This window comes from Telmatherina bonti (genome assembly GCF_933228915.1).
Source record: "Telmatherina bonti genome assembly, chromosome: 17".
NCBI classification, from domain to species: domain Eukaryota; kingdom Metazoa; phylum Chordata; class Actinopteri; order Atheriniformes; family Telmatherinidae; genus Telmatherina; species Telmatherina bonti.
The window spans coordinates 7291403-7307139 of record NC_136615.1 but is presented as its reverse complement, the minus strand read 5'-3'; the positions used below and the strand labels follow the sequence as shown (position 1 = coordinate 7307139).

General features: G+C 45.3%; 1 protein-coding gene across 1 annotated transcript in view; it reads right to left on the bottom strand.

The window, feature by feature from the left end:
* The window catches only part of ttc28 (tetratricopeptide repeat domain 28), a 147055-nt gene that overhangs the window by 64685 nt on the left and 66633 nt on the right, over positions 1-15737 (bottom strand). Inside the window, exon 3 of the mRNA XM_079257231.1 lies at positions 3855-4002. Coding sequence (XP_079113357.1) covers positions 3855-4002 — 148 coding nt within the window. The remainder of the gene's footprint in view (positions 1-3854; positions 4003-15737) is intronic.

The window sequence follows — 15737 nt, the reverse complement described above, 5'->3', positions numbered from 1 at the left end:
GCTCCTCATGTCTCTAGAAAGTACAGAAAGCAGTGGGAATCAAACCCTGAATTAAAAGCTGGATGAAGCCGTGAATTGGAGACGATACGAGGACATTCTGCCTGTATTATAAGACTGATTTCTATGCTAAACTCTGCGATTAAAAAAAATACACGACAACTCAAAAATGTATCCATAAAGCAAAACCTTATAATAGTTCAACCCAAAGCAAGCTAATACTACTAAACTAAAAGTAAGAAAACTACACAATTAAAAAAAAACCATAAATGTATCTCTGTCAAAGTGTCTCTTTTGGGTCACTGTGGCAGTCTCAAGCCCAGATAAAGGAGGAGGGTTGGACATGCAGCTAGCTATTCCACAAAACATAACAATCCTCTGGTTAAATTTCATATTCGACAATCTATCATTTAATAAAGCAGGACAAAGCTGATTTATACAATGTGGTTTTAATGGTATTCAAAATAATTTTTCAAAGGGATAGACTGTTTCAGTGGCAAAAAAAGAAAAGAATAGAAGAAAAACAGTACAGGATCCATCATCTGGCGGTGGTTTGGATGCCGGAGAGAGGATGTCAACCACACAACTGTCGTATGCAACGTATGTCGCAAAAGTGTCGCCACAAAAGGTAGTAGTACCACAGATTTATCTCATCATTTGAAAAGTCCCCCCTAGAGCACCTATTTTCATACGTTGCATTTATTACATCATGCAAAGGCACTTTGTTTTGTTATAAAATGACATGTTTCTGCCACTGCTTTAACTGTTCAGTAAATACGGTTTTGATCAGTTTGCTTCGTTACAATTTCATCCTTTTGGCATGAATGTTTAAAATCAGCATATCTTAATGCAGTATGAACAATTATGTTTTAATGGAGACACAAAATCATCTTACAGATGTGATTGTATGCACCAAAGCATTCATTCAAGGCTGAGGTAAATATCGAGATATATATCGTATATCGTGACATGCCATAAAAATATCGGGATATTACTAAAAGGTCATATCGCCCAGCCCTACCTAAAAATGACTCAAACTTTAGGTCATATCAATAATTTTTGGAACAAGTTTAAATAAAACCCTTCTTTATACAGTGTATTGTTACGGCTGCCTGCTGATTTCCTGATCGCCTTCACCTACGATCAATTGCTCCTTCAACTCTCTGTTTGCTGCTTCCTGGCTGGGATTGGTCCAACCGGTCACATGCTCATTTCCTCCCTTCTCATTGGATAATTGGAGCTCTAATCTCAGCTGATTCCACTAAAAGACACCTGGAGTCCTTTACTCAACGGCAGCCACTGGCTCTGTAGTGGTCTGCCCTCAGCTTCCTGTGGGGGTTTGGACTTTGACCTTTTGTTATTTCCAGTGGACTTTGATAGATCAGCCTTGTTTAGCTTCTTTGTTTGTTGTTGTGAAACCTTGTTGTTTGTGGGTGTGATACCAGTAGTGTCACCTCTGTTAGTTTTTTTGTTATGGTTAAACCGCTGCTGCTTCTGTTTAGAAAATACCAGCTTTATATGTCTGTTTTCCTTTTGGTTTGGCTGTTTTGAGGCCTTTTGTGGTTTTAAGCTGCATCTTTAACCCCAGCTCATTCATTACCATGTTGCCATTTCTGCTCTGTTCTCACCTCATCTCCCCCTTTGAACAATAAATCTATATCGGTCCATGTGTGAACACCTTGCCACAGATCTTTCTTTTGTTCGGCTCAGTTGCCCTACCGGAGTTTGGGTCATAAGATGTATATGTATGTATTTACTGTGCAGAAAGAGGTTTTATTTGAAGCATTCATTCTTCCTGTGGGATGCCTGAAGGAAGGTTAGTGAAGAATAAACAGAGGTTTGTAGAATCAGGTGGACTCTGCTGCTCACGGCGTTTTCTGCTTGTGTTACCAACATCTTCTCCTCTTCAACATCAGAGTTTGTCTCAACATGAAACATCTTCTGATTTAACTGAGTCCATCTGCAGACTTGCTGTAAGTAAAATCTGCACAAATGTTTCTACTGAGAGAAAAACTTCCTCCTCTGATCTTCTTAAAAAGACCTCAGCAGACCAGAACGAGGCCGACCAGCCCAGGCAGACCCTCTTCTTCCATGTTGACACTGCAGCTCCCTGCTGCATCGGCCCTCGCCGCGGTCCCACATGTTGCCTCGCCGCCTGCTTGCTCAGGCCTTGCAGCTCCATGAACACGCAGAGGCTTGTTTGCTTTGAAGATTAAGAGGGATGGAGTTGAGAGGACGGCTGCCTCTGGGTGGCAGAACAACCGCCTGCTGTGCAGCAGAGCTCTGCTCGCTGGTCGCTGCATGCTCTGTCTGAAGCTTTGCTTGTTTCTGCTTCCACTTCATGGAAAAAAGTTACAGCACTGATCTGTTTGCTCATTAATACTGGCCTTGAGCTCGATTCACCTCATCCACTCCGCCTCAAAGAGAACGCCGTCGATACTCCACAAGCGTTGCTCCTCAAGCAGATGCATAAACAGAAGCTCTGGTTCGCCAAATTCAGGGCAAATCCCAGGAAGCCGTGCTCCGATTCTGCACCGCTGAAGGGTGAAAACATCAACCTGGGCCATTCCAGGCCGGCTTTCATTGTCTGCGCTCTTCCTTCATCTCTACGCTGCCGATACCTGCAGATAAAACGCCCTGCGAAGCGTTTGCTGGTGATCAATGACACGCCTGAGTCCATGCTGAATATTTCATCACCAAGAAGAATTCATGCTAAAAACATGCAGACGCAGTCCAGGCTCTTAGCTTTAACACTGTGTTTCTGGAAAGCACGATCAAATAAACTTTGTCTCCTGAAGGACAACAATTAAAAGCATAAATAACCAATAAAAAAAAAAAAAAGTCAAGACCAAAAACTCACTCGTCCCACGATACACACACATTTATAACATATAAACACACACACATTTACAGGAAACCCTCGCTAACCGCACAGCGAAACTAAAACACTGGACGTTTAAATAAAACATCTTACACTTAACTAAGAAAATAAAATGTATTAAAAACATTAGGTTAGTAAACATTGAACCAAGTTCATTGCTAATGCTAAAGTTTTAGCTTTGTGCTAATTATGCTAGTATAATTATTAAAATTAAATATTGTTTAAATTAGTAAAACACAAACAGAAAATAAAACCAGATTTAATAAGACATAAAAGTAGGTGAAATACTGATTGTAAACAAGGAAAACCTTCAATTTAAAGTTTTCTTAAGGATTGTTATCAAGGACGGTCTCAAACATGCGGACTAAAAAAAACCTGTGTGAGCCTGTTTGTGGCGTCTTCCTTCACAATAAAGTTTAATGTCTTTATTTTTCGTTTACGTTTCCTCTTCTCTGGTAAAAACGTCCGTACGCTGTCGCGGTGGAAGCTGTTCGCTCAGCTTCTTCTGTTTGTTTGGATTTTCCAGAATCGGATCGCCGGTTCCGTCGCTGAACTGTGGAAAGTCTAAAACATTTCCAGTCTGGTGACAGATTTCTCCTGCAGACTGGAGCTTCTGCAGCTACAATCAGCTGACCGTCTTTCTGCCTTCAGGTATCACCGAGGACGTTTGCGCTCCGTTTGGACGTTCCTCCTCCCTGTTCCATCCGTTGCTTCTTCTCTGCATCCAGCAGGTTTTTCTTTCATCTGGCTGCTTCTCACATGAAAGCCTCCTCCGTTGTGAGGAATAAATAATCAGACGCATCTTTTAACTTGTTCGTATCACTTCTGAATAAAAGAACAAAAGGAAAGCAGCAGCAGCAGGTTCCCTTCTCCTCACGTCTCCCTGGTCCTTTCACAACCTTCAAAAGTTTTAGTTTCGTGCTAATGCGTGTTAGCGCTGACAGCTCAGCACGTTGCTGCAGAAGAAGAAACTTACCTCTGAGAGGCGACTTCATGGCAGCCTCCACCATCCCGACGAGCAGCTGCAGGCTCTTGGGGTCTTGCGCGAGGCCGGAGGCGAACGCTGCCAGGGCGTCGGCATGACGACCCAGGTACTGCAGGGCAACCCCCTGACGAAAATAAGCCTGCAGGGAGAGAAAGGCATTAGTAAGGTCAGGGTTTTATATCAATATTTGAACATTTTCAGCCAGTTTTAGCTTTTCCCCCAAAGTTCTGCAGATAAAGTGTGAAAATAATTTAATTCTAATTATCTACAAGCCAACAGTGATGTTTAAAGTGGAACTATTCTGTACATTTCAGGCTAATTTATTTTTATTTCTGAGACCAGAAGGGCTGGGATTGATGGAGTTATTGTCACAAATGGCTTTATTTACTTCAGACCGACCCTCTCCGTAGGCTGTCAGATCAGCCTGCGGGCAAAACGAGTGGATTGAGACTCTTCCGCATTAAGCCCCGCCTCCCGCCACTGCACTACATCAGGAGCGCGCACCGCACCTGCTTTCGCCGTCATTGTAACATCTCATAAACAGAAGGATTAGGCTCATATGAACTCAATAAAAAAACAAAATACCATGTCAACACATAGCATACAGCCCTACATGTTGGAACCTGAATCAGAGCCTGAAAACGAAGTGGAAAACAGCAACCCACAGCAACGAATGCAGCAGGATGTCTCTCTTTGGTAAACTCACCAGCCATCGTTGGAAATAACTTTATCCCACGTTTTCCACCCGCCTGATGTATTTGTACATGCCCTTGTTAACCAGTAGAAGGTAACCAATCACCGAACCTTATCCCCCGGGACGTCACAAGGATTTCCAAGTAGAAAAAAACTCTCTAAAACGACGCGTTTTTCGTCGCCATGGATACCGAACGGAGAGAGTGCTGGAACTCAAACTCAAACTCAAACATGCGTTTAGGTGATAAAAAACAGTGTCGTTCACATGTCTGATGAAGATTCAACACTGTAACACTGTAGAAAGCTCAGAAAACTCCAAATACCATCATAGCAACCCTTTTAAACTGACTTCAACAAGGAGGAATCAAAGTGATGTCCAACTTAATGTATAAAGAAATATGTTGTGGATATAAGTAAATAAATAGTAAGTAAGGTGAAGACGACTTGCTGAAGGTCAAACTGAGCACCAGGATGAGGAAGAAAAGCAGATTTAAGGCTGCTGGTCTGAGTATTTACTGGGATTTTCACCAGCAACCATCTCCAGGGGTTCCAGAGAAGAGAAAACATCCAGATGTTGACGTCAGAGGAGACTGGTCAGACTGGTTGGAGATGATGGAAAGACAACAGGAAGTCCAGTCAGCACTGGACATAACACGTCCAGCCTGGAAGCAGATGGTCTCCAGCAGCAGAAGACCACACCGGGTTCCCTCCTCATGGTGATGAGGTGGAACGTGAGATTCTCATGGTGATGAGGTGGAACGGGAGATTCTCATCATGATGTGGTGGAACGGGAGATTCTCATGGTGATGAGGTGGAACGGGAGATTCTCATGGTGATGAGGTGGAACGGGAGATTCTCATCATGATGCGGTGGAACGGGAGATTCTCATGGTGATGAGGTGGAACGGGAGATTCTCATGGTGATGAGGTGGAACGGGAGATTCTCATCATGATGAGGTGGAACGGGAGATTCTCATCATGATGAGGTGGAACGGGAGATTCTCATGGTGATGAGGTGGAACGGGAGATTCTCATGGTGATGAGGTGGAACGGGAGATTCTCATCATGATGAGGTGGAACGGGAGATTCTCATGGTGATGAGGTGGAACGGGAGATTCTCATCATGATGAGGTGGAACGGGAGATTCTCATGGTGATGAGGTGGAACAGGAGATTCTCATGGTGATGAGGTGGAACGGGAGATTCTCATGGTGATGAGGTGGAACGGGAGATTCTCATGGTGATGAGGTGGAACAGGAGATTCTCATGGTGATGAGGTGGAACGGGAGATTCTCATGGTGATGAGGTGGAACGGGAGATTCTCATGGTGATGAGGTGGAACGGGAGATTCTCATCATGATGTGGTGGAACGGGAGATTCTCATGGTGATGAGGTGGAACGGGAGATTCTCATGGTGATGAGGTGGAACGGGAGATTCTCATGGTGATGAGATGGAACGTGAGATTCTCATGGTGATGAGGTGGAACGGGAGATTCTCATGGTGATGAGGTGGAACGGGAGATTCTCATCATGATGAGGTGGAACGGGAGATTCTCATCATGATGAGGTGGAACGGGAGATTCTCATGGTGATGAGGTGGAACGGGAGATTCTCATCATGATGAGGTGGAACGGGAGATTCTCATGGTGATGAGGTGGAACGGGAGATTCTCATGGTGATGAGGTGGAACGGGAGATTCTCATCATGATGAGGTGGAACGGGAGATTCTCATGGTGATGAGGTGGAACGGGAGATTCTCATGGTGATGAGGTGGAACGGGAGATTCTCATGGTGATGAGATGGAACGGGAGATTCTCATGGTGATGAGGTGGAACGGGAGATTCTCATGGTGATGAGGTGGAACGGGAGATTCTCATCATGATGTGGTGGAACGTGAGATTCTCATGGTGATGAGGTGGAACGGGAGATTCTCATGGTGATGAGGTGGAACGGGAGATTCTCATGGTGATGAGGTGGAACAGGAGATTCTCATGGTGATGAGGTGGAACGGGAGATTCTCATCATGATGAGGTGGAACGGGAGATTCTCATCATGATGAGGTGGAACGGGAGATTCTCATGATGATGAGGTGGAACGGGAGATTCTCATGGTGATGAGGTGGAACGGGAGATTCTCATGGTGATGAGGTGGAATGGGAAATTCTCATCATGATGAGGTGGAACGGGAGATTCTCATGGTGATGAAGTGGAACGGGAGATTCTCATCATGATGTGGTGGAACGGGAGATTCTCATGGTGATGAGGTGGAACGGGAGATTCTCATCATGATGAGGTGGAACGGGAGATTCTCATGGTGATGAGGTGGAATGGGAGATTCTCATGATGATGAGGTGGAACGGGAGATTCTCATGGTGATGAGGTGGAACGGGAGATTCTCATGGTGATGAGGTGGAATGGGAAATTCTCATCATGATGAGGTGGAACGGGAGATTCTCATGGTGATGAGGTGGAACGGGAGATTCTCATCATGATGTGGTGGAACGGGAGATTCTCATGGTGATGAGGTGGAACGGGAGATTCTCATCATGATGTGGTGGAACGGGAGATTCTCATGGTGATGAGGTGGAACGGGAGATTCTCATGGTGATGAGGTGGAACGGGAGATTCTCATGGTGATGAGGTGGAATGGGAAATTCTCATCATGATGAGGTGGAACGGGAGATTCTCATGGTGATGAAGTGGAACGGGAGATTCTCATCATGATGTGGTGGAACGGGAGATTCTCATGGTGATGAGGTGGAACGGGAGATTCTCATCATGATGAGGTGGAACGGGAGATTCTCATGGTGATGAGGTGGAATGGGAGATTCTCATGATGATGAGGTGGAACGGGAGATTCTCATGGTGATGAGGTGGAACGGGAGATTCTCATGGTGATGAGGTGGAATGGGAAATTCTCATCATGATGAGGTGGAACGGGAGATTCTCATGGTGATGAGGTGGAACGGGAGATTCTCATCATGATGTGGTGGAACGGGAGATTCTCATGGTGATGAGGTGGAACGGGAGATTCTCATCATGATGTGGTGGAACGGGAGATTCTCATGGTGATGAGGTGGAACGGGAGATTCTCATCATGATGAGGTGGAACGGGAGATTCTCATGGTGATGAGGTGGAACGGGAGATTCTCATGGTGATGAGGTGGAACGGGAGATTCTCATGGTGATGAGGTGGAATGGGAAATTCTCATCATGATGAGGTGGAACGGGAGATTCTCATGGTGATGAGGTGGAATGGGAAATTCTCATCATGATGAGGTGGAACGGGAGATTCTCATGGTGATGAGGTGGAACGGGAGATTCTCATCATGATGCGGTGGAACGGGAGATTCTCATCATGATGAGGTGGAACGGGAGATTCTCATCATGATGAGGTGGAACGGGAGATTCTCATCATGATGAGGTGGAACGGGAGATTCTCATCATGATGAGGTGGAACGGGAGATTCTCATGGTGATGAGGTGGAACGGGAGATTCTCATGGTGATGAGGTGGAACGGGAGATTCTCATGGTGATGTATAGCAACTGTGTGATGTTTCATGTCAAGATCTCTAAAGAATGCTTCCATCTCGATGAATTTATAACACCAGGAACTAAAAGGGGGTCCAACCCTGTATTATCTCAGGTATTCAAGTTCCAATAAAATCTAAAACTAGTTACCAGGTAACTAGTACAAAGTTGTTAATCATGCCATGTAAGCACGGTGCATTCAGCATAATGCAGGATGAAAATGTTCTCCTTCTGTGTCCTGATACGTTCCGCAGAACGCCTAAGTAAGAGGAAAGTTTTGTAGGAGACAAATCTGCTGAAACTGTTATTATAAAATGTTGCTCATGCACAGATATTTACATCTTCTCTCTGCCTCCAGCTCTGAACTGAAAGCAGCTTGTTAACGTCGGACGTGCGAACGATTAAAACGCTGAGCGGTGATGCAGCAGACTGTTTACACAACACACTTCATTAGCCTCCAGATTCACTAGCAGGATCACAGAGACGACACACAGCTCACACACTCACTCGTTCATCACCGCTGACCTCACTGCAGCTTCATTGTCTCCTCTTCTTCTTCGTCCCTCTCATTTATCATCCAACCCCCCTCTTCCTCCCCTTTAACATAATCTGTCATGACAGGGAGTGAATGAAGACGAAGAGGAGAGGAATTGGATTACATGTTAGCTCCTGTCCCGCCTGACACTGTGCACCCGCGCCGTCTTTGTCCCGTCCTCGTCTTCAGACAGCTTCATTGAGACGAATGGAGACGGGGGTCAAGTCTAATCTGAAGCTTCTGTCCTTAGTGAGCAGAACGGGAGCTGATCGCAGCGCCTCATAAACACTAAGTGGGATTAATAGACGTGATTCCAGCTGAGGCAAAAAGTCGGAGTGCAAACCAAAGGTCAAATACTGCAAAGTGAGTTAACAAAGCAAGTTCCTGGAGGTTAAGTCTGGGTGAGGAAGATGTGGAAGAAGAGCTGGATCAGAACGGTGACCTGCTGCACAGCAAGGAAACAAGACTGGATGGACGGACAGATGGATGGAGGGAAGGATGGATTAACGGATGGATGGATTATGGGACAGATGGATGGATTATGGGATGGATGGATGGATTATGGGATGGATGGATGAATTATGGGATGGATGGATGGATTAACGGATGGATGGATGGATAGATGGATTAATGGATGGATGGACAGATGGATGGATTAACAGATGGATGGATGGGTTATGGGACAGATGGATGAATTATGGGATGGATGGATTAACGGATGGATGGATGGATAGATGGATTAATGGATGGATGGATGAATTATGGGACAGATGGATGAATTATGGGATGGATGGATGGATTAACGGATGGATGGATGGATGGATAGATGGATGGATTAACGGATGGATGGATGGATGGATGGATGATGGATTAACGGATGGATGGATGGATGGAAGGATGGATGGATGGATGATGGATTAACGGATGGACGGATGGATGGATGGATGGATGATGGATTAACGGATGGATGGATGGATGATGGATTAACGGATGGATGGATGGATGGAAGGATGGATGGATGGATGATGGATTAACGGATGGATGGATGGATGATGGATTAACGGATGGATGGATGGATGGAAGGATGGATTAACAAATGGAGGGAAATTACTGCTCTTCTGGGACAAAATGGGACATAATGGGAATAAATAAAGGCCACACATCAACATTATTTATCATTTTCTACGTTTATCTGCAAACTGATTCTGATTGGTTTGTTCGACCCATGTGGTTAAGAGGAGCGTTCTCACAGACCAAGCCGTCGGATCCGAGGGGTTCAGCCTGCCAGGTGATGAACGGTGCGGACCCTGTAGTGAAACCATGTTTCTCATGATGAAGATGTGATAAATAATGGTGGATTTACCATCTAGAGTCTCTGAATAAACACTACATGTTGTGTCTGGATTGTAAACCTCCTGGACGGATAGAAACGCTGGAAAACCTCAGCTGGAGGGTCACATGACCATCACTGCTGGTCCTGAGATGATGATGATGATCATTTTATGTACAAACTGAATCAAAGTCTCCCATTAGCTCATTTTTCCCACTTCCACACAGTCAGCAGCTTTCAAACCTCATCAGACCCAAACAACGTCGACCTGAGTGACATTTCTTATCAACTTTATGAAAAAAGAGACTTAATCCTCTGTTTTTACAGTTTTAGTGGATTCTGATGAACATAGGTTGAACAGCAGGACAGCGATGATGCCAAATGTCCGTGCTGAGGATGGAGAGCCAGCAGCCTGCCCTCTGACCCTCATCCGGGTTGGAGATGCGAGCAGCATGAAGCAGGGCGGGAGCTGCAGCGACATATGGACGCCCCACCTGTCTGCCTACCTCTGCCTCGCGCTTCCCTCAAAGCCGTCGCCGTCACGCTGATCCGGCTGCTGAAAGGAAGCTGCAGCTTCACGTCCGGGCAGTTGGGTCGATCATGGAGGATTTCAGTCAAACAAGGATGATTACACCAATCACAGAGCGACGCCGCTTATCTATGCATAAGTGTGCTTGAGTACGGGACACGTGTGTGTGTGTGTGTGTGTGTGCCGGGGCCTTTTACCTCCATCAAGCGTGTAAACATGCCAGAGCCAGACAGAGTGACAGCAGGAAGCGTCTGCCTCTGGCTCGTCCTCCAGCCTCCTGCTCACACACATCCTGCCTGTTAGCTGAGTCTGGATACCCTGCCTGCAATGCACACACACCAACGCCGCTTCCACACACCCATAAACACACTGTCTGGTTTCTGCTGGCGTGTGGCTCAGCAGCATCTCTGAAAAGGCTTGTTTGTCTGGTTTGCAGCTCTTTCCCGCTGATTCCCCATCAGGCTGAAGACGGGCTCTTCAGCTGCAGCTGGCAGGTCTGAGGCAGGAAAACGAGCGGACCCTTCAAGGCGACGAGATGAAGAACATCAGTTTATTCTGCTGTGAGGGTTTAATAATCCACCGTGTGAAAGAGGAACATGAAGAGTCACCTGAATCTTCATCCTTCACCTGCAGCAGGCGGCTGCTTCCAGGGAAAATGTCCAGCTGAAAGCTGTAACAGCAGAAATGTCCCCGTACTGAGACTTATAATCCACTAAAAGACGTCTGGAATCAGCCAAACTGCACTTATCTTCTTCGTAAAAGTATTTGTCGTAACTGAGTCTTAAAATTAAGAGTTAAACCATTGAAAACTTGGAAAATCAGCTTTTTTTGAAGCAAAATGAAGACAAATCATCTTGTTTTAAGACAGTTTTTCTCAAATTGAGAAAGACAGAAAAGAAACATCAACAAGCTGCTTTTAGGAGTTTTTTACTTAATAAAAGACTTGTTTTATCACATTTCTCACTTGTATAAAGTCTGGATCAGGTCTGCCAAAGTTTGGTCTTTAAGATCAGCTACTCTCCAAGTTATAGATGCATCACGACGTCGATGCGAAGAGGCTAAAACTGATCGATCGGTTCAGTGGTGGAGGTTCGGTTCAGACGCGTAGAGGAAAAGAAAAAGCAGCGAATCCAGTGAGGGAGCAGAGGATGCTCGCAGGATTAACAGATGCTTCAATTACTGCTCGTAACTCACAGTAATCGAGAACAGATGGCGGCACAAGTGGCGGCGGAGGGGTGGGGGGTGGGGGTGGGGGGGGGGGGGGGGGGGGGGGGCGCTCGCCGAAAGCAGACATGATGGAGATTGATGTCTCTGGAAATCGATAAATCTGCCTGAAAACACACAGATGCAACTTTCAGTGTCGTTTTATGTGAAATCAAACCTCATTTCATCGTCGCTTTCGCAGGAATAAACAGATTTAAGGTTTAACGGGCTGAGACTGAGGAGGGAGGCGATAAACTCTGACAAAAACCAAATCATAAAGACATAAACTGAGTTTATTCAGAACATCATGCTGTTCACAAGACTTTCTGTGTTTTCACTTCAGCTTTCTGGGTTTTGTGGTTGATTCTGTTGGATTTAAACACTTTATTCACAAAGGTTTTACAAATAAATACAGTTCCAACGTGGACATCACGTCCTCGGCTGTGTCTCTCCGTGTCCGGCCCGCATCCAGGAAAAAAGAAAGTCAAAGTCAAATATTCCCAGAAACTTCCCAAAAAGCACCTCGTCCTGCCGATCTGGAGGCGTCGCATCGCTGACCGAGCAAGTGTTCAATGGAAACATTTGCTTTTTAAAACTTAGAAATGCTGCTTTTATTTAGCAAAAAAAAAAAAAAAAAAAAAAAAAAAAAAAAAGCAGCTAAAATTAAGAAATACTACCATGTTTATTTCGAGGTAAGATGCTAACCAGCTAGCACACAGCTGTTAGCACAAGGCTTGTAGAGTGCTAACTGAAAGTTACTTGAGCTTTAACAGAAGCTGCATTTCATTACATGTTTCTATAAATAATAGCAATATTTCTTATTAGTTTTGACAAACATCATGTTTCCATTGAACAGCGTTTAGCTCAAAAGCCTCAGTTCTCATTAAATCTCATCCGGTTGAAAATGGCAGCTTCTTCAAGGTTGCCACGTCACATTATTTAGGGGTTTTCTAGCTTCAAATACAACAATATACTGAAGAAAGAAAGTTTATAGGTTTGTTCTGTACATGATCAGTCAATACGTTGGGGGGGCGGTGTCTGCTATATGAGCAGTGAGCTTTTGCATGGACTTTAATGTCGTCTTCATAATAGTTGCTCAGCCGACACATGAATGTATTTTTCTGCAGCATGTCGTTGTTCTTTCTGTCTACTTCTTTCTGATATTTCCCAACTATTACTCCAGAAATCTGAAATGATTTCCTTTGGAATATAAAATACCATGTGTTTTGCTGGGGAAAGCTTTTTAAGACGTAGCAACAGTAACCATGGGGGCGGGGCTTAGCCAAGGGTCAACTGTTAATGATAAATAAAGAGTGAAATAATATTTAACATGGCTGCGCACGCCTGCTGTTCACCGTTTATGTGAGATAAATGTGGCAAAATGAATGTTTAATAACGGAAACGATCATCCTCGCAACAACAAGCTGCTGCCTGCATGAATATTCATCCCAGTCCCCACTGGGACACCAACTAAGATGCAATGATTGAGTTGGAGTGGCTATAACCACTGTTTCCACTGGGACCCATAAAGATGTTACACGGCCAGCTGTGGGCTCTCCCACACCGACCAGCAGATCCAGTTTGATGATCTGGTTTTACGATGTGTGTCTGTGGACATGCAGCCAAAAATGCTAATTCCAGTTGAAAAAGATGTTTACGAGGTCGCAGATGAGAGTTTGTATCGATGAGATCGTGTGAGAGCGGAAGAACCAGGGTCACCAGTGGCATTATGTGGAATTATCTGCAGCTACCAGTCTCCATCTGACATAAAACAACATACATTCTATGAGAACTGTGGCCTCACAGCCACAAGGTCACAGGTTCGAGCCTCGGCTTGGGGGTTAGGGTTCAAACAGAGGACTTTCTGTGCAGAGTCAGCGTGTTCTCCATGTGTCTGCGTGGGTTCTGTCCAGCTACTTCCCACTGTCCAAAGACATGCATGTTAGCTTAATCGCTATGGTCGACGGATCACTAACCACATGTTAATTGCTTTGGATAAAAACTGCCAAATGACTGGAAAATAGAGTAAAATAAATGGAGAAAAATTAATGAAAAATAAATAAAATGTATTAAAAAAATTCAACAACTGAGTGCAGAAGTGGTGGAAAACACACAAACTTCTTTGCCAAAGAGAGAAAAAAACAAAAAACAAAAAAACAGTGTCAACAGCAAACAGCAATGGCTAAAAGTGAAACTATAACTATATAACTGCAGTTCCCCCTTTATCCACTAGGGGCTCCACAAAAGAGTCAAACCCATAGACTATATATAAAGAGATGGGCGGAGCCTCTGTGACGTCACTCGTAGGTTTCTGAAGAGCTGAATTGAAGCTCGGTGGGCGGTTCCTACCGTCGCCATCTTGGCAGGGTCATGCGCGTCGTCTCACCCGGAAAATACAAACATGGGCAAAGAGGTGGAGCTGAGAGGGGGGCTGTGAGCATCATGGTGGATGATTGACATCAAGCGAACTCCAGGCTTTCTGTAGCTAAAAGCTAACCGAGCTAACCCGGAGATAACAGGAGCTAACCAGCTAACGGAGGTAAGCTGGCTAAAGCTAAGTCACATTGTTAACCGGCTGAAAACTGCGGTTGTTCTACGTTCTTCTGACTTGAAGCGGGAGATTGGTACCTGTCAATCAAAAGGATACGCCCCTAAATATGCCAAACTTTGAGATTAAATTACTTTTAAACGGGTGAGTTAGAAAAAAATTCACTCCCCCCACAGTTGTCATGAAGGTAAACCTGACCTATTAAACCTAAAATGGGTTTTTGAACCAGACTGTAAACATGTTTATTTCTGCTGTGAAGTTGGTCTTTTTAACATTGGAGTCTATGGAGATTTGCTCTGTTTTGCAGCCCCTAGTGGATGAAGGTGGAACAGCAGTTTTATGCACGTCTTCACTTTTAACCGCCGGAAGTTGCCGCTTGGTCAATCCCCATAGAGTCCCATGCAAAAAAAGACCAACTTCACAGCAGAAATAAACGTCTTTACATGGTCCAAAAATCCTCCTAGATTTCAGGTTTACCTTCATGACAACTTTTGAAGGAGAGGGGCGTGTGTTTTTATTGACAGGTATCAGGCATCCAGTGACAAGTAGGCCGAGCGTAGCACAACCGCAGATTTTAGCGGCCAACAGCTTAGCTTTAGCCAGTTTACCTCAGTTAGCCAGTTAGCTCCAGGTTAGCTCAGAGCGACAGGCATCTGAGAGTTTGATCAATGGCAATCATCCACCCCCCCGCACTCCTGCCCCCCTTTTAGCTCCACCCATTTTTGTGATGTGTGTAACGCTGCCAAGATGGCGGCGTTGGGATTTGTCCACCGAGGTTCATTTCAGCTCTCCTACGGAGGCTCCGCCCATCTTTTATACACAGTCTATGTGTATAAAACAGACGATAAAATAATTAACGTTACAGCTGAATAACTCACCCTGAACACCGATAAACATGCTGAAAGGTTTAGATGTTTATAAAACATGTTTTTTACGTCGGCGTCGCAGGATGAAAGCGAGTGATGTGATGCAACAGTCGAATGTCCTTCAACCTTCCAGCGAAATGAGATGTCTGGAGGTCTTCATCGGGCAGCAGCTGACACACTTTCTGTTTTTATCTCTCTTCACTGCAGCTGCTGCAACACCTGATCCTCCACATCCCCTCAGCGGGCCGCCAGGACGCCAGACGTCCACCACCAGCGCCGTTTCAGCCGAGGACAACCGGAGTGGAACGTCAACCTCAGACCAAGCCACTCTGAACACAGTCCTCTCCTCGTTCCCTGCAATTCCCCGTCTACTCCCTCTGCTCCGCTTTATCTGTGAACCCAGACCCCCGCGTCATTGGACATGAAAACACGATCAGACACCATCTCAGCAGCACGCCGCTCTCATGTGGCGGCACGCCGCTCTCATGTGGCGGCACATGAAAGAGAGAATATGCATAAAGGGGGCGAGGGGAGGTGAGGAGGACAAGTGGTCTTCTGATCCTGTTAACTGCAGCGCAGCAGAGGGGCTGCTTCTCGGGTAATTAGCCTGTCACTCACCAGACTGCCGCCGCCACGTGTGTG